General features: G+C 40.5%; 1 protein-coding gene across 1 annotated transcript in view; it reads right to left on the reverse strand.

Annotated features, from left to right (window-relative positions):
* hydin (HYDIN axonemal central pair apparatus protein) overlaps nt 1-19,387 on the reverse strand; it is a 104,685-nt gene that overhangs the window by 48,853 nt on the left and 36,445 nt on the right. The window contains 15 exon segments of the mRNA XM_052152212.1: nt 1,410-1,584; nt 3,857-3,908; nt 3,910-3,980; nt 4,091-4,185; nt 4,188-4,275; nt 4,277-4,294; nt 4,852-5,029; nt 7,146-7,269; nt 9,250-9,424; nt 9,426-9,572; nt 10,154-10,294; nt 12,850-12,917; nt 12,920-13,007; nt 14,533-14,725; nt 14,727-14,786. Of these exon segments, the coding sequence (XP_052008172.1) occupies nt 1,410-1,584; nt 3,857-3,908; nt 3,910-3,980; nt 4,091-4,185; nt 4,188-4,275; nt 4,277-4,294; nt 4,852-5,029; nt 7,146-7,269; nt 9,250-9,424; nt 9,426-9,572; nt 10,154-10,294; nt 12,850-12,917; nt 12,920-13,007; nt 14,533-14,725; nt 14,727-14,786 (1,673 nt within the window).

The raw sequence follows: 19,387 nt of genomic DNA on the forward strand, positions 1-19,387 counted from the left end.
TTTCAAAAGATATATAAGCTTTTCCTAAAAAGAAAAAGAAAAAAGAAAGGAAAGGAAAGTGAATGGTGGCGCTATAGAATGTGCCCTTGAGACAAAATGGCTATTCATGCCCACTCATTTCAGTGTGCCAAATGTAATAATTTTCCTATATAGCATTCATATGGCTACCATGAACTCCCATTGGGGAAGAAGAAGAAAACGAATACTAGCAGACACAATAGGCATCTTTGGTGCTTGGCCACTAATTAGAATACATTCAAAGAGAGCTCTTTAAAAAAGAAATCTTTGCATAGTTAATTCAAATCACAATCTGACTTGACTTAATATTGTAACTGATCCTAAGAAACTGTCCACTAGTAGTACACAATCAACATTACAGATACAACACTACTGGCATTACAGATACAGAGTCTTATCTTGTAGGCCTTGCAGTGTGACATGAGATATTAAGAATTCTGTCCTAAAAAGCCATACACTGTAACTATGGCAACGCAGAAACTGAGAAAAATAGCTTTAAAGTTTTCTGATAGTCTAGCCAAATATGTAGAACAAAGTAGTCTCACTCAGTTTTCTCTGAATCATTTTTGAGCCAAACAGTTCACAGTCTAAACATTTTGGTCATAACTCAGATGTGAAATGTGTATTTAATGCGATTTGACTTCTTAAGGCAGTATTTCACTGGTCAAAATTGGTGAAAAAGAGAGCAACACGGCATTTATTTCTACAACAATACTTCAGTTCTCTCTGATAGCAAAACTGCTCTTATAGACACACTGAAGATGAATAACACACTTTCAGGATGGCTACAGATGAGAGCAATCTTGCCCAGGATTCTGAGATAGTTCAAGGTCAGGCCTACTTGAAGCATTGTGTCTGCATACTGGCACAGGATGGCAGTTTTTGATTTAAGGTTAGTCAAGCAAGGACACTGAAATGGCCTCCTTCCAAATGTATTTCATGAGAACAAAAGTTGGAGCAAATTCAGGAAAGTCTTCATCTCAATATGTTCATCATGAAACTCCTTTGGACTTGGCTAAATTGGCTAATTGATTTATAAGTTTAGATTAATTAGATCGCATGAAGACTTCTGACTTAGCCAATCACTTATTTTTTTCTCAGTGCATTACTGCGAACTCTTACTTAAAACACCCTATAATGGATTCTCCCTCAATGTAATTTTTTCACCAGGTTTATCATCAGTTTACGTCTACTTGCTTAGAAAAGAAGAGCACATCTCTCCTCAACAAGCAGCAAGATTTGAGGTCTGATTGATTTCCATAGCACAAACGAAGTGGGATGAGTAACACTGAAGTTTAAGAGGGTTAGGGGTTTAGATAAAATACCTAACCCTAAGTATGAGCAATAGTAATAGATCTTTTTATAAACAAGCACCACTAATGAACACTTACCAAGGTGTCTAGGTAGATCCAGACACAGCCAAGGGAAAATATCCTCTCCTCTTAAAGTAATGTACTCAGTCTCATAGAAGGCCACTTACAACTGAAAGGTTGTTTGAAAAAACTCAGGGATCCCTAACAGGTAGTATACATTTAGTTTCATGTCTGCATATGGCTCTAGATGGCCCTTTAGAAAAAACATAAGCAAACAAAATAGCCAAGTGCATGAACAAACAACAAGGTTCAAGGTTTTTAATGAGAAATGACATTTCGGTTATTTCTCACCAAAACCTTCTGTATGCCTCCAGAAGACTTGGAGAACGATGCACAAGTCACAGGGACTACTTTAATGATAATGATATTTGGGTCCTTTTTTAAGCTTTAAAGTAAGGCACTATCCACTGCAAGTGTTTTGAAAAGAAGGACTCTAATTCAACATCTTTTGTGTTCCGTATAGGAAAGAAAGTCATAAGTCAACGACATAAGACTCCAAGTACATCTGTGGAGGGCAGAGGGCGGGGCCGGGTCGTGATTCTACACACCCGGTCCCTTATCAGGCTAATCAAGCCTCCGAGAGGGATAATGGCCTACTGCAGAAGATGGTCCAGGAGAGAGAGATAATTTACGGGCATGTCCGTCATGTGTGTGTTTTTGTTTTTTGTTTAAGTTTATCATTAAAATATTATTTATATTGCCAAGCCGATTCCCGCCTCACCCATCCACTAATTCTGGGAACCAACTGGCCCGGTTTTAAAAATCTACTGAGGGTAATGTGTGTGGATGGGTCCTGCAAAGTAGTGGCGTAGGGTGTGACATGCGATATTATGGCAGGGGAGGTGGTGCCAGGGCCGACGCAAATGATGGAATTCCCTTTCTCAGGGGCTTTCCTGAGGGGGACTTCCCTCTGGAGCAGTCGCGTGATGAGTCCCTCAAGCACGCCTTCAACCAAGTGAAAGTAATTGATGGTTAACAGCTTCATCCCGGTCTTGCGCTCACATACCCGTACTTTTCTATTATCAAAGAGCGGTTGTATCGAGTGACGCAGGACACTCAAACCAAAGAGATTACAAGTACCGAAGCTGTTAGTACCGAAGAGCCTTCAGGAAACTGTTAGTACCGAAGAGCCGCCAGGAAACACTCTTCCAGGGGGCTCACTATAATCCAATGGCTGGCCACGAAAAGTCTTTGAAATGTATAATGGCCCGTTTCTTTTGGCCGGTCATTCACGGGGAGGTTCGCAAGTGGTGTGCGGCATGCCGGGAATGTCAGTTGGTGAACCCACATGCCACCCCAAAACCTCCATTGTGCCTGCTGCTATTGATCGATATCCCTTTCGACAGAATTGGAATGGATCTCGTCGGGCCATTAGAGAAGACTACACATAGGCATCGCTTTGTGTTAGTTCTGGTGGACTATGCAATACGATATCTGGAAGCAGTGCCTCTACGCAACATCTCAGCATGCAGTGTTACGGAGGTACTCTTCAAAATTATCTCCCAAGTGGAGATTCCAAAGGAAATCCTCACTGATCAAGGCATAACATTCATGTCACGTACACTTTTCGAACTATATGAATTATTAGGCATTAAGTCGATTTGCACCAGCGTTTATCACCTGATAACCGACAGGCTGTTCGAATGATTTAATAAGACCTTAAAAATCATGATTCATAAGTTTGTACACAAAGATGCTAAAAACTGAGATAAGTGGCTCGAACCCCTGTTGTTTGCAGTACGAGAGGTCCCGCAAGCCTCCACCGGCTTTTCCCCGTTTTAGCTACTGTATAGGCGCCGGCCACGGGCGTGCTTGACATCATACAGGAAGCTTGGGAGGAAGGGCCTTCGGATAGTAAAAATCAAATTCAATACGTTCTTGACTTTAGAGCAAAACTCCACACTTTGGGACAGGTAACACAGGAGAATTTGCTCCAAGCACAAGAATGCCAACGCCGACTGTACGACAGGGGCACTCGACTACGGGAATTCGCACAGGGAGATACAGTGCTTATACTGCTGCCCACCTCGAGCTCCAAATTACTCGCCAAGTGGCAAGGACCCTTTGAGGTCACACAACGAGTTGGAGATCTCGGTTATGAGGTTAAGCGAACGGATAGGAAAGGGTCACGTCAAACCTACCACCTCAAACTCCTCAAACCATGGAGGGAGGCGGTACCTGTAGCCTTGGTGACGGTGGTCCGGAGAGGGCGGAGCTCGGGTCGGAGTTATCCCCCAAATCATGTTCATTCACCCCGGTCCCTTGCGAAGACCAACTCTCACTATTGCAGCTGACAGATGTTGCGAGACCGCAAGCGGAATTCCCAGACGTGTTTTCCCCACTCGCCTCGTGGACGACGGCCATTCACCGCATCCAGTCGGTCGGTCTACTCCATCCACTCCGGCGGATGGCAGCGGCTCTCCTCATGATCCGGCCCCGACCTCCACCCTGCCACAACATCTTACCTTGCTTGGGATGATGAGGGGTTGCCCAGGTAAGGGGAGTCCTTGTTCTCCTGGTAAAGAAATCAAAGCCAACTCTCCCTTTGTTCTTCAGAGTGATCGCTGCCTCTGCCACATGGTCCAAAAACTGCGATTAAAGGGAATCAGACAGAGATACTGACACTGGAAATCAGACCCTTACATGCCTGAAAACATTTTATTGCTTGAATGTTCAAAATGAGATTTTGGTGCGTTTACCTGCAAGCGAAATTGAATGTAATTCTTGTCCCCTGTATATGAAGCAGTAGATGCCTGACCCTTGAGTGTGATCTCATAGGTGGATCCTCCCTCATCTCACACATTGTAAACACATGAGCACTGATATGACCAAAAAATGTGAAGGTTGACAGTTTGGTGTCACCAGGTTGCAGTTTCCCATACAGATGATGAAATATCAAACATCTGCAACAAAGATGATGTGAGAATAATTTTACATAAAAGAGTAAGAATAGTAAGTGAAACAGTAGCCATTATTCCATGATAAATAATTTCCAGCAGTTTTATTCTACATTTTTGTCACATGACCTCATCATGTTGCATGCTTAATTTAGCAAATGCTGTCCAGTTATCATCTTGGAGATAACAATGGCTATTATGTATTTTGTATCTAATTGTGAGTATAAATGTCACACATTTGTTAGTCTGATAAAATAATGAGTTAAAAAGGAGATGCTTAAAATGGCAGCTGATATTACTTAAGTTTCATTCTTCATACTGGAAATGGAAGGTTAAGTTAAGCACATTGCATTGTGGGATACAGTATTACACATTAAGATCTGCTGTATACTGCTTATTTAGGCAAATGTAATTCAATGTAAGTCATCTAGGTATTTTATGCATACAAAAATGTGCATACTGTGTGCACAGACTGCACAGTATACTGTACCTACTAAATACTGCTGCAAGAGTAAGAAGAGTAAAGTAGTATGCTATTCTGAATGTAGCTGAAAGTATACCACCTCTTTTATACTCACACTTGAATGCCCCATGGCTGTCAGACCAAATGGTCTGGTTCCCAGATCTGTACTTGCTGGCCTTTGTGTGGAAGTCCTATTCTGTTCTTTTCCATTGTATGAGGAGCTTCCATTATACAGTTTATTCAATTCCTCCTCTTCCATTTGAGCTATGTCACTTTCACTGCAAAAATGCAAACAATTGATTAAAAATTACTCAGAGTTTTCACAACTGATAGGATCTACATCTCTCTCTCTGTCATTATCACTTCTCTTTGTTCTCTTGCCAGCCTAAAGGGTCACACAGAAACTAAATTGAGTCTGTCAAGAGAACCATTAATTACAGAAAGCCTTAAATAATTCAAAGGGTGTAATTTATCAGAAGAAAAGTTCACACAGAAAATCTCAACTATGACAAAAGAGAGGAATGGAAAATAATGCAGTAAGAATAAGTGTGTTGATGGAATTAATGTGTCATGTTTTAACTCTACCTTGCAGCAAGAAAGCAGTTTTAACAAAATATCTTGTAAAAAATTATTTAGATGCAAAGTTGTGTTGAGGCTGGGCAGGTTGTAATGTTGTATGTTATTTTGAAGTGTCAGCAGGGGGCAGTGTTGGACATGCAATCAAAATCTAAAGAATCATGTTTGGTAGGGGCTGTAACGACAGATGTTATTCACACTAAACAAAAAGCATCTTCTTTGCACAAAGTGCAAATAGTGTTAGATGCTATTTACACCCCTATTTAAATACTAAAAGACACCCTATGCCAGCCCTTACCCCTACACCTAACCCTAACCTTCCCTTACAAAATATAACCGTGGTTTTACCACAGTAATCATGGTATTTCATAGTAAAATATAGTAACTAAAAAATTAAACATGGCTACTATATTAACACTATATTACTGTAGTAACACCATAATTAGTTGCATCAAAACTATGTATTCCGGCACAAAAAAAGGGTCACTACAATATTATTATAGTAAAACCATGGTTAATTTTCATTATGGAAAATTGTCCCAAGACTTTCGCAAATGGAGCGAAAAACAAGCTACACATGACCGATGCCGAGCCACTGGAGGAAGCCATCCCCCCTCTTGCCCGGACAAGGAAGGAAAAGTCTGAATATTGGAGTGCAAACAGCCATGCTGTGTGGCAGGTGCTGTTTTACACCTAGTGCAAATAGTCAGATATTGTTTATATTTCTTGTGCAATTACAATTAGTACTACAAAAACAGCAATTTTAGCCATTCTAGGAATTTCCACAAGCTGAGCCTTTGGATAAGCCATGCCTCTTTCCAAAACCCTGCACTCCAGATCCCAAATGAGCTTTAGTGTGACTGACACCGAGCAGAAATGGCTGTCAAAAACAACAGCAGTAAAAAAGCGCCCTCAGGTGACAACTGTTATGAGCAACGTGGCATAAAAATGGCATTAAGCCTCAATAATTCACTGCAGCTACAATACTATGAGATCGTGAAAAATTGTTTGCAGGCAGAAAGCATCAGAGACTGCAGCACAACAAAAAAACACATTTTTGTTTGCTGTTTACAGAGTCTAGTGCTGTCACAGAAACCAGTGGGATCTCACAACACTTATTTCATTAATATCTTTTAGAGAGAAGGACATTTATTTATTTATTTTTTTTGCATACCTTTCCATTAAATAAAATAGCTTACAGCACATTTAATACAGATAACAAATATGCTCCAAAGGACCCCTAAAAGCAGAAAATACCTTACACATCTAGGCAAATTTGTATTTATTTATCTGAAAATTTACAAAATGTACTGTTCTACTATTGCTTGTTTTAATGTATGTGAGACATCAATACCCTTATAAAACAAAAAAAATAACCACAGAACCACTGAACCAGGCTGAAAGCACTGTACAAATGACAGTGCTGAGTGTGTTCTATTCTGAGTGTTAAAGGAAGCCTAGAGCAGCCATTCCACTGAAATGTCTCAAGAGAGATGTGCTGCCAGAAACACCTGCTAAACTACACAAATATGCAGATCACACCTCACATTTACCTGCTCCACTCAATATGTCATTGAAAGCCTATGTGATGAGTGCTCTTAAGTAATCTGATGATTCTGTAGGAGGCTATGCTTCATCATCTCATTATCAAACTTAGAGAATCAGTGAGGAGGTGAGGTAATACTCAGAGGTCTGCTAACATGATGAGATTCAGGGTAAACATCCCACTTTATATGTATCCTCATAATTCCTGCTTATTATCAGTGGGACTTCAGGGAGTTGTCAGCCTCCAGTCTTGCACAGAAGCTGTTCTCAGACCTGTTTAAGTCTGTCTTTCCGACAGGCTCTCTCTGCTCTAACAGCTCCCATTGCGTCTCCCCACTCTCCTCTCTTCTCCCCCCAGTGCATCCTTCAATCCCTTGGCTCTTCTCATAAAAAAACCAAGCAGAAAGTAGAAAAAGTAATCAGGCTCATATCAGCAACAGACACCACAAGTAAAAAGTGTCCATCAGCAAGAAATCCGCCAAGTGCCAGGAGCCCAAATGGATCAAAGAAGCAGCGCAATAATAGGGGCTTCACCCTTTAATCACTGATGGGGTTTTAATTAGCAGGCTGGACAATGCATGCTGAAAGCCCTGCTGTAGTGATAGGAAAGGTCATAGTCTTATTGGATCATGTAGGAGGTGGGAGCTGAAGAGCAGCAGCATGAGTGATTAATCTTCACTGGCTTGCACTGTAGAGGGCTCTATCGATTTATCCGACGTAGGACATGGCAGCCACTAAACAACAATTTAAACATTTTTAAAAACTCAACTCTACGCTTGCCTGCAGTTGGCCTGCTATCGAGAGTTGAGATTTAAAATGGATATTTGTGCAAGCAATTTTTATTTTCTAAACAGGAAACTATGTGCTTGTGTGTAAAGGTGTTTGTAGCCATTTTTACCCCTCCGAATGAAGTCGAATCGAAGGCCATGCCAACACTAATCAGTTTTCAAATTATAAAAGCATTGATTTTGCTACGTTTACACCTCTCATCCACACAGCATTTTCCACCATCGAAAACAGAAACCTTACTAAATGCTCTAGTACCGCATACTTTGGAAAATGCTGACTTTAGGAAACTTAAAACAGATTTCAAGTTTTCAACAGAAAATGCATTTGTGTGGACGTGGCATAAAATCATTTATACAATTTGTTTAATGGCTCAACAACAGAACACCAAAGGCACTATTTTAAAACATTGAAAATGAGATCAAATGTTTGACAGTTATTACAGTGACATAGTGTTCCATTTGAGCACTGCAGAGACGATAAATGCTGATTACCCATTATTTAATTACACACCGTTCCACTATATACTCCCATCAGCAAAGAGTAGGCTATCAACTGCATCAATCAGCCATACATCATCAACCATTTATTCAATTATGGTAAGTTATTATATTTCCTTACAGGGTCTGCAAGGCTTGACCATTCTTTTGACCATCCTAAACATATCTGAAAAGTAATGAGTGCTGATTTAAAGCATTAATCGATTAATCTTCAAAGCGGAGAGCCTTTTAATTCCCATACATTTATTTATTGTTGTTGTCAACAGAAAATCAATACTCCTTGAATATTTTGCTCAAGAATGTTGTTAGTGCACCCTTTGAATTGCTAAACATCAGATTGGGTCCATACTGTCTGTCCCTTTTTTCTTTGGCTGGCTAGATTAAAAATACATTGGCACAGTAGAATCATGTTGCATAGAGGTGCCCCTGTGTTCCTAGCCATTTCAGTGCATGCCGCAGGACTACAAATAAGCAAGAGAGGCACATCTTACAGTCTCTTAAGGGGCATAAAGAGGAAAGAAAACATTGTACCCACACTGTAACAAATAGAAACCTGCAACTGTTACCTTAAGAAGCTATTTATACCTGAAGATTTGTTGGTGTAACCTTATGTATTCAGGTTGATTCAGACATGTTAAATAATATTTTTTACTTTAATTTATTTAGATATCCTATTTGGAAATACAACAGCAAAAATAAACACAAAAGGACATATCCATTAGGGCTATGGCTCAGATGGTATAACGGGTTGGCCGCTAATTGCAGGGTTAGCAGTTCGATTCCCAGACCGAAGTGTCCTTGGGCAAGACACTGAAACCCAAGTTGCTCCCAATGGCAGGCTAGCACCTTGCATGACAGCTCTGCCACCATTGGTGTGTGAATGTGTGTGTGAATGGGACACAGTGTAAAGCGCTATGGTAACCTCTAAGGTTAAAAAAGGTGCTATATAAGTGCAGACCATTTAGTGTTCCACAGAAGAATAAAAAGTCTTATGGGTTAGGAGCAACATGAGGGTGAGTGAATGATGACAGAAATATCTCTTTAAGATTAGATTAACAATGTGAACCTCAAAACAATATTCTGAGCCTACCCAATATGGCATTACTGTCGGTCTACGAGTAAATCCCAAAGTTAAGAAATGCAGAGTGGGCTGCAGTTGGTCATGGTGAGCTTGCGCTGGGATTTTGTGTTGTTAACAATGCAGCTTAAGTCAAGTATGGTGCTGGAGAACTATAGATTATGGAACTGGACCTCACCCCTTAAATTCTGCCCTGTCCTTCTGTGGGTGGCCATGGTAGCAGAGTTCCAGCACATCCTCAATCACATAAGTGCAGCGGTCCTGTTCATTCATGGGGTTGAAACGCACCCACAGCTCTTTCTAAACTCCGACACACAACACCAGAAAAAGTGTTCTCTACAGAAAAAGAGGAGTCCAAATACTATACTCAGGTTGAAAGGCCTAATATTCAGATTCTTGGGCCAAAGTAGTAGATATTCAAAAGCACTGAAATCTTACATGCGCACGTGCATGCATAGATGTGCGACAACAGGATAAAATAAAAATGTATAATATTTTAAGAAGTATTATTATCTTTTACAAAAACTAAAATGAAAACTAAATTAAAAATATTGGTTAACTGAAAAATAAAAACAGAATTGGAAAAACTGAAACTAACCTAAAATACATTTTCATATCTCTTCACTAAATTAAAATACACACGATCACAAATTAATTTTAGCTTTAGTTATTGAAGCACAGTAACAGTTCAAACCCTTTTTGTAATTTGTTCATGTGAAAACAACTCTGATGTTAAGTTGCTTTTTGCATTGTGGAAGCAGTGATTAATGACACCAAAAGCCAATGACTTCACATGGTAACTGGTATTGCATTGCAATTACACTGCCATTACATAAAACTCTTCAGTACCTATCCTCATACTGCAGAGGTATACATTGTCTATTCATCTTTTCTGTGTGCTCTGTCAACCTGTTTACCTTTGAGGTTGTGAACCCATCCCCTTCATAATCACACAGGCCGAAGGGCTCGTGAAGAATCAGTTCTATAGAGAGGTTCAATTAGGACACACTCTTCAGAACCTGCCTCTGATACAATGGAACCAGAAACACATTTGGAGCCTGTGGGTCAGACAAATGTAATCAGCAAACTGAAATTGACAAAAATAACCAAATGTAACAAAAATTACAGGTTGGGTAAGACAGAAGAAAGAAATGCTCATTAGCAACAGAAATCCAATGTGCTCTATGACTGTCCTATAGAGTTCAGTCACAATTTTCCTTATACTATATAACATGTGCTATATAACACGATTTAAATAATTCAGAAAATATGATTTATGATTGTTTGTGATCTTTACAATGCATCATCATGTATCAATCCTTGTAGAAAACCTTGTCATATTTATGTGCTAATTTGAGTACATAAAAAAAAAAGTAACTTTACATAATTTTACTGTTTGCAAGTGTATTACAGTAACATCCTTTTTATTGTTGAATTTGTTGCTATGTTTGGTAACTTCATGTTTTGTGAAGTCTGAAGTAAATTTTCTACTCAAAATTAAATAATTTTTGTTGATAAAGAAATGATCTGTTGATTGTTACCATCATCGTGTTTTGTGCACCAAGTGTTGAGGTCTGCGTGCACAACTCTGTTTCTTGTTTCTACTGCCAGTAATGCAGTGATGTTGTCTAATAGACTACATAGAATGCCGTTAACTTCCCTGTGGAAGGCTTCTGTGTGTCATGTGGTACATGATGAAACATATTTATAATGAAAGTTCAAAATGTGAAATGTTCATATACATTTACAATTATTCAAATTAAAGTTTATTTACCATGCACATCAGATTCTTAAGTAAAACTTACTTTTTAACTAAAATGTTTAAGTTAAAATTACTAACTCACTTTACACAATATTATGTCATGAAGTAGATTTGACTTAATACCATTAAAATTGATTAGTGTAACAGTACACAGTATAGAGCAGTATAATCTTACATAGGGACTAGACAGTTACTTAAAATGTATTTTATCAGAGCGTTTGTCAAGATTTTCTTGTGCATTATTTACAGATATTTTTGCATTAGATATTGATATGATTTTCATAATTTTTTGGACTGAGATTTATTTTATTTTTTTCAGTTAATGGATTCAACTGAACTATTTGACATACATGGACAATGTGCTGTTTTATCATATGATTAGGAAAAATAAGTCATATTGTAAAAAATGCCCCTGAAAATCAATTACCACAAAATAAAAACGATAGTTTCTGACTTTGACGCCAGCTATGATTGATTTTAAAAACAATATAATCCAGACAATGAATATTTACAAGCCAAATTTCAAGCTCTCCCTTTTGCGCTTTCCTCCTTCCTCCATCCCAATCACTGAGTTTTCCTCTCCCTTCACTTTCCCTTCTCTCTCTCTCTCTCTCTCTCTCTAATCGCTCTCTCTCTCTCTCTCTCTCTCTCTCTCTCTCTCTCTCTCTCTCTCTCTCTCTCTCTCTCTCTCTCTCTCTCTCTCTCTATCTCTCTCTCTCCATTTCCCACTTGCTCTCTTTAATTGCTTTATTCCTGCAAGCTCCACTAAGGGAGCATTCAGTAAATCTAGCAGCAACGGCTGTCAAAAACAGAAGAAAGGGACCGAATCAGATAAAAAGAATGCCAGATAGATACATTTGCATTTTTAGTTCTAAGATTCAGACTTGCAAAGCACCTGAAAGCAGCTGTCAGGGGATATGAGAAGTGTGTGGAAATATGGAAGGCAGCAGGACAGAAATTGGACAGAACAGAAATCTGACAAAGGGGTGTGTTGTTTTGTAAATGTGTGTGTGTGTGTGTGTGTGTGTGTGTGTGTGTGCGTGTGTGTGTGTGTGTGTGTGTGTGTGTGTGTGTGTGTGTGTGTGTGTGTGTGTGTGTGTGTGTGTGTGTGTGTGTGTGTGTAGAGAGAGATAATAAAAGTTAAAGAAGGCAGACAGAAAATGTTCATTATAATGATGATTCCCCCTGCAATCACTCTGCTTATTCTAGAGCTTTTCAAAAAATTAAAAAACGTGGAGGACCTGAGATGCTGAGATGCTGATCTGTGGGCTTGGTTTTAAATGATTTTGCCATCTCTGCTTGCTAACAATCACTGTGCAAATTAGAAGTAAATTTGGATAGCTCATTTGAATGATATTACATTTGAATGACATAAATAAGTATTGCATGGTTTTTACTGTTCGATATTTTAGAGAGCAATCTGTTTTAATTTTCAACAGACATTTGCCTTGATCTGCTTTTTAGCAATCAAGTGACCGCCGTATTGATAAGTGAATTTTCAGTTAATACACAGAAAATAGATGTCTTTTGATTTCATGTTAAGTGACATTACAAACATTTATCAATAAAAACACACTTTGCACTTTCCAGCAGCACACAAAATATATTTTGCTCCATAAAATATGAAGGGACATTTACACAAAGCGTACATCAGCCACTTAGCTGCAGCACAGTTGCCTCAATGCACAGATGATGGACCTGACATATTGACAACATGAGTACAGTAGCTGACATCATGAAATACTATAATGTGTTTGCTACACAAGGATGACAGTAGAGAGAATTTTGCAAGTAGACAGACATCAGTAATGCTTGCACAAAATACTGCACACAAAACAATCAAATCCACACCTTTTCCACACAGAATTTGATTTGTTGGGAGGATATCTCTACTCCTGGGCTAACGAACTGGCACGTGAGTCTGCAGTCATGATGCACTTTCTGCCATAATGATGCCCCACAACGACATGGCATACCAGCTTCTCCCTAACCACATGCATTCATAAACACTCACACACTACTGTCAGTCAATTAAAATTTTCAATCGTGATTGATCGTATACTTTTTTGTAGTTAATCATAATTATTCGCAGATTTTGAAAGTCCTGAAATTTCTTTCACAGTATTAAGATAGAAATGTAATAAAATAGCAGCAATTCAAGTAACATTAAACGTCAAAGTGGGAGTTTGATTAATTGAAAGAATTAGTCCTTACACAGGGTGCATACTCATTGCAAAAGGCATCAAATCTCTTAAACTGTCATCCTCCACAACATTAATCTGCCAGCAGTCTGTGGCAATCCACTTTGTTACAGTAATCGTGAAGCCATGGAAGCAAAAGTTCATGATTCGTGTCAGAGTGTCAATGCCAGCAAATAGCATTTTCTCATTGACACGGAATAACTGTTGTGTGTGTGTTGTGGTGTGTGTGTCAGTGTAATGACTCTGGGCTGACACATGGCAAAGGTTCTGCCCTTCCAACCAGTGTTTATGCTGGTTTATGCTGTATTAACTGTTAATGCGTTAATCGCGATTAAGAAAAATTGACAAGTTGAACGTTTTTAATTAAACGCACGCATTGACGTTTTAATTTTGACAGCTCTATTAAAAACACATTATATACACAAAAGAGATTCTTGTGGCATACTCTTGCCACATAATCTTGTGGCGGTCTAAGCACATAACTGGTAATCTGGTAATCAGAAGGACACTGGTTCGAACCCCACAGCCACCACCATTGTGTCCTTGAGCAAGGCACTTAACTCCAGGTTGCTCCAGGGGGATTGTCCCTGTACTAAGGGCTCTGTAGGTCGCTTTGGATAAAAGCGTCTGCCAAATGCATACATTTAAATAATCTATATCCCTCAATTTCTCACTCATCTTTGATTGTTTCACCCCTTATCTTAAAGATAAAGTGTATTATTTGGCACTAGCATCACCAAAGAGTATTGCTAAAATAATGGCTATATTCAAACAGTTTTCAAATCTGATAATTTGTCAAAAAACAAGTTGTTGGCTACTAGGCTGGAAATGGAGAGAATATTTTATCACCAAAGAAATTACACACTTAAGACTCTTAAAAAAGGCCTGCTTGTCCTTTTTTTGAAAAGCACTACACCTGAGTCCTGCTCTATTGTGCCTGAGATCCAATACGCTGACATCCAACTGACTGATGACCATACAAAGGCACAGCAGCCCAGCGTGGGCTGCAGGAGGGCAGGACAATCTTCACTTCTCACCTTCTCTCATCTCAAATTTACCATTAAATCAATAAGGAACTCAAGGGGGCATGCATCTCTGTAATGCTCTAAAGAGGAAGTCAATACACAGCTCTGTGCTGCTTCACTAAAAGAGGATTAAGGTGGCTTTCAGAATCTTCAACTCTGTTGTATTTAAACTTCAGCAGATTGTGTCAGAATGTGACTCAATACAGTAGCTGGGACTGCTGTTGGACAGCATACAGTACCCATTGTTGCAAAGAAGAGTTCAGTCATCGGTCTAGTGGATCATCTGTTATAAGTCTTAAATAAAGTACCATGGGGATATCAGAGGAGCCCTCTAGTAGCATGTCAGCTGTGTGGCCTGTAGGAAGTGATAAAGGTTAAGGAGTTATCATGATGACTGGGCCTTCTTGAACTGAACAAATCGGTGTACTTTTCCTGTTCCTTAACATGTCAGGAGTAAGAGGGTTTTTATTGTGGAACTGTGTAAATCCCTCCGTGCCCCAGAATTTGATGGGTGCGACATCCTTGTTTGGTGATTCTGAAGGGATATTGACAAGGGCCAGAACTGGAAGACCAGAAATTATGGTTATTAAACTGAATATGAAGCTTTGTGAACAACAGACTCATCTCTTTAAATTACTTTAATGTAAATGGCAAAGCTCAAGACTAGAGATAGACAGATATATAGACTGATATTTGGCCATTTTGAGATCAGTATCGGCCATTAACTGTGCATGATTGGCCAAATACCAAAAATGTAAGCGCAACGTAGTTCTTACGGGAAGACTAGCAGCTGTACATCATCGCACCATTAGCTAGGTAACTCCAAGCCAATCACATGTAAGCCATTGCTTTATAAGTCTGCTCACAATCTATCACATTGCTGTTTCAATGTGCTACAACGGCAACCTCCACCACCCCATCACTGGCAGTTGAGTCCCATCCTGCATGGGGGTAGGCTCCCTTGTCGCATGCGCAGAGCACCAGATGGTGCTAGGAAGTTTAATTGTGCTTGTAATAATGATCGCCAAGGATTTCTAGGAAAAATTGAGTTATATTTTGGTCTGTTCTCACCCATAACAAATTGGATTGCTTCAGAAGACGTGGATTGAACTACTGAAGTATTTTTGATTACTTTTATGCTTCTTGTATAGGATTTTTGGAGCTTCAAAGTTTTGGTCGCCATTCACTTGCATTGTAAACACCAACATATACTTTGCGTGTCCGCATTGCTGATCACTCCACAAACAGTATGCATGACGCAAATATTGTAGCATAAGTAGCACTTTTTGTCCATAAAAGTGATCAATCTGGGAAATATTGATATATTCTCCATTGATTACATGAGATCTCACCTGAAAGTTTTACCCTTCATCATCGTTCTTCAACAAAGTAAAATTAAAAATGCGGCGTAGTTTTATTCATTATAGCCAAGCAGTGCCGTCAGATTTTTTTTACTCTGTACGCCGCCTGCGATTTTACAGAGAAAAAAGCTTGCAGGAACCAAATCTTTTGTTAGATCATCTTCAAATTTGAAACATAACTTCTTTTGACTTGTGGCTTTGAGAACATTGTATTTCTGGGATGTCGTGGCACTTTTATTATTGTTTTTTCTAGATTATAAATACATGTTCAGCACAAAATATTTCCATTTACTCTAAACTTCAGCTTTTCTAACTTTAAAAAATAACAACATATATTAATTCTGAATATGTTGGTTGCCGTGTCTTCATTCAAAAGATACTACACCTGTGTCCATACTCCAAAGGGTCCAGTAAATACAACCATTTAAGTTCAGGTATGTCATTTTCATGGTTTGTGCTCAAAAAGGGGGTGCGTATAAAGCGAAAGATGCCTTAATACCCTAAATATGTGCGCGGTAACTTTTTGTAATATTTGGTTAACCGCGAGAGTTCACGAACGGTTATTGTGTTATTTGTAGGGAGACTGACTAGGGATGCGTCAAATACAATCTCAGATTAGCAGGGAATAAAGTGCACTGTGAACTTTTTAAAAAAGTGCATCGTTTAAAAAATGCTGAAACTTTGCCAGGTGAAAAACAATCTGGAATCACGTGTAAAGGTCACATTAAGTCTTCATTGCAATTTGAACTTCATCAGAATGCTGATTTGTGACATCAGCTGTAAAAACTTGATACAGCGCAACAAATGGTGAAACGGAACACCGGTGTCTCGAGATGCGTTTATAAATATTAAAATTCTTTCAAAAGTAATACAGTGTCTAAAAAATGCGACAGCCCTGAGTTGTGGCGCGGCGCAGTGGTCAAAGACATCCATCTAGTGTGTGTTTACATAGAAGAACTATTTAAAAACAGTAGCCTACTTTGAAAAACTGACCCGAATCTGGCCCAAAACCTGTTGGTTTGTCATGTACCGTCGGACTCAGATCAGGTTGAAGAATAACCAAATAGTTATTTTGATATTTGAATACCATGCACATCCCTATTAATAATGCATGGTTTTGAATCGGTACATAATTGAAAAGTGCATATAATTGGCCATGTCAGACATTGCTACAAACCTTTCTTCCATCTATTTGAGAAATCCAACCAAATCTGCCAAGCGTCCTGTAGCGCATAAAGGTGAATGAAGTCACGACAAGGGGGCCTCCACAGTATACCGGTCCTTGACTAAGCCATACCAAAAAATCTCATCCCTTGTGTGTGGACTAATTCTTCCATCTGTCTAATATAATGTCAACGTGAAATTGTTCCATCCCAGTTGGAAGAAAGTTCCAACACAAGTAGTGGCCTATCAAAAGCCCTCCACTCAGCTAAACCTTATCTCTGTCTTGAGCTTTTAATGAGCAGCCACATAACAATAGCATATGTATGTATGTGTGTGCATATGTGTGTGTCCTGACAGCAGGAAACGAGATAAAGAAGATAAAACCCCTATTCTGAAAAAGTTGGGACAGTTTAAAAAAATGCTAATAAAACAAAAAGGAGGGATTTGTAAATTATATTCACCCTTTGCTATATTGAAAGCACTACAACTAAACATTATATTATATTTTACCTTGTGAATTTTATTGTTTTTTTATGTACAGTAATTTCAAATCAGATGATTGGAACACACTCCAAAAAAGTTGAGAGAGTCAAGTGTTTACCACTGTGAAACATCACCATTTCTTCTAATAATAATTATTAAATCATAAATTAAAACGTTATAGGTCTTCAGCTGCACAATTGTACAGGGTTTTCTTTGCCGTATTGTGCGCTACATAATGCACCACACGTTCTCAATTGGAGAGGATCAGAACAGCAGGCGGGCCAGTCTAGGCAGATCTACTGCTTATTCGTCCAGTATGTGGTTTGAAGTTGTCCTGCTGAAAATTCTAGGACATTGCTGCAAAAGTGCTGGATGGCAGCATATTTTGCCCCAAAATTTTATATTTCTGTCTGCATTAATGGTGCCCTCACAGATGTGTAAGTTACCCATGCCACGGTCACTGACACATCCCTGGCCCATACAGACACTGGCTTTTAGACCTGCCACTGATAACAGCTTGGCCCTTTTCCTCTTTGGCCCAGAGAACACGGCGGCTGTGTTTTTCAAAAACTGTTTGAAATTTGGACTCATCGAACCAAAAAACACAGCTCTACTGTTCTACTTTCCATCTAAGATGAGACCGAGCCCAGAGAAGACGGCAGCGTTGATGAATGGCTTCTGCTTTGCATAGTAAGTCTTAACATGCATCTGTGGATGCAGCGGCAAATGGTGCTGACAAACAAAGGTTTACTAAAATAATCCCAAGCCCATGTTCATGATATCTATAACAGATGAATGATGTTTTTAAAGACAGTGATGTCTGAGGGATCAGAGACACCTTTCACTGCCCGCACACGATCCGTGAGCTCCTCCGCTCTCACTACCCTCGATGGCGGGGAGGCAAGTGGCTACTCGGCGATTTCCCCAGGTGGATCAAGCGGTTGCTTGTGCCCACCACGAGGCTCCCGTCCAGGGCCTGTAGGCTGACGTCGTCCCTGACGCCTAAGGCCAACAGCGCCGCTGGACACGCCGCCCCCACCTTGCATGCCATGGCACTCTTGCAGGTGCACCAAGCCAATGCACTCAGAGAACAACACGAGTCCTGGTAGTCCTGACCCGGGTCTAATGCAGGAGTTACACTCGGCGACCAACTTTGCCTTACGGGCAACGAAGGTCAAGGCGCGGGCAGGAGATGTCCACCCTGGTGGTCCAGGAATGCCATCTCTGGCTCAACCTGGTTGAGTCGCGAAAGACTGACAAGGTACGTTCCCTTGATGCCCCCCATCTCCCTGGTTGGGCTCTTTGGTGACACCATTGGAGACTTCGCCCAGCAGTTCTCAACAGTGAGGAAGCAGAAGGAGGCCATACAGCACATCCAGCCCAGGAGGAGCCACAGACCCCGCACTCCGTCTGCTCGTTGACAGAGCATCCCCCAGCAGTGCTAACACGGACACCAGCCCCAGCGCAGCCTGCCCCTCGGTGCCGGCCCCGGCGCTGAGCTACCCGCAGGACTGCGACGCCATGGCCTCACGACCGGCAGCCAAGAACCCCAAGAAGGCTTCAAAGTGCCCCTGAGACGGGCAGCCCTGGGACTGAGGAAACTGCACTATGGGAGCTGGTATGCAGACCACTCACTCCACCTGCCGGAGGGCCGGGTGGAGAATCCTTGTTTCTTTACCAATTTTGTTTTGCTGCACGCTCAACGGGCTGCGGTACCCATATTTAAAAAAAAAAATAGAGCAACCTCAGCCCCTGGGCTCTTTTTCCAGTCTCCCCAGCTGTCGGTATCACAACCGCAAGCTACCGGTTCTCTTTGGCAGGTACGGTGCCCTGGAACCAGACCTTCTGCTTCCACACGCCCAGCCGTGGCACAAGCCCGCCCCCTTGAGTCAGCAGAGCTAAAGTCTCTCTCGCTGAAGATCGCCCTCCTGATGGCGCTCACCTCCTTCAAGAGGATAGGGGAACTGCAGGCATTCTCTGTCAGTGAACTGTGCCTAGAGTTCAGTCAGGCTTACTCTCACGTCATCCTGAGACCCAGCAAGAACATGCAAGCGCTGCCCCAGGAGGAGGCAGACCCAGCCTTGGCGTTGCTGTGTCCGGTGCGTGCTCTTCACATCTACTTGGATCGCACACAGAACATTAGAAGCTCCGAGCA

The sequence above is a fragment of the Xyrauchen texanus genome, chromosome 21 (assembly GCF_025860055.1).
Source record: "Xyrauchen texanus isolate HMW12.3.18 chromosome 21, RBS_HiC_50CHRs, whole genome shotgun sequence".
Lineage (NCBI taxonomy): Eukaryota > Metazoa > Chordata > Actinopteri > Cypriniformes > Catostomidae > Xyrauchen > Xyrauchen texanus.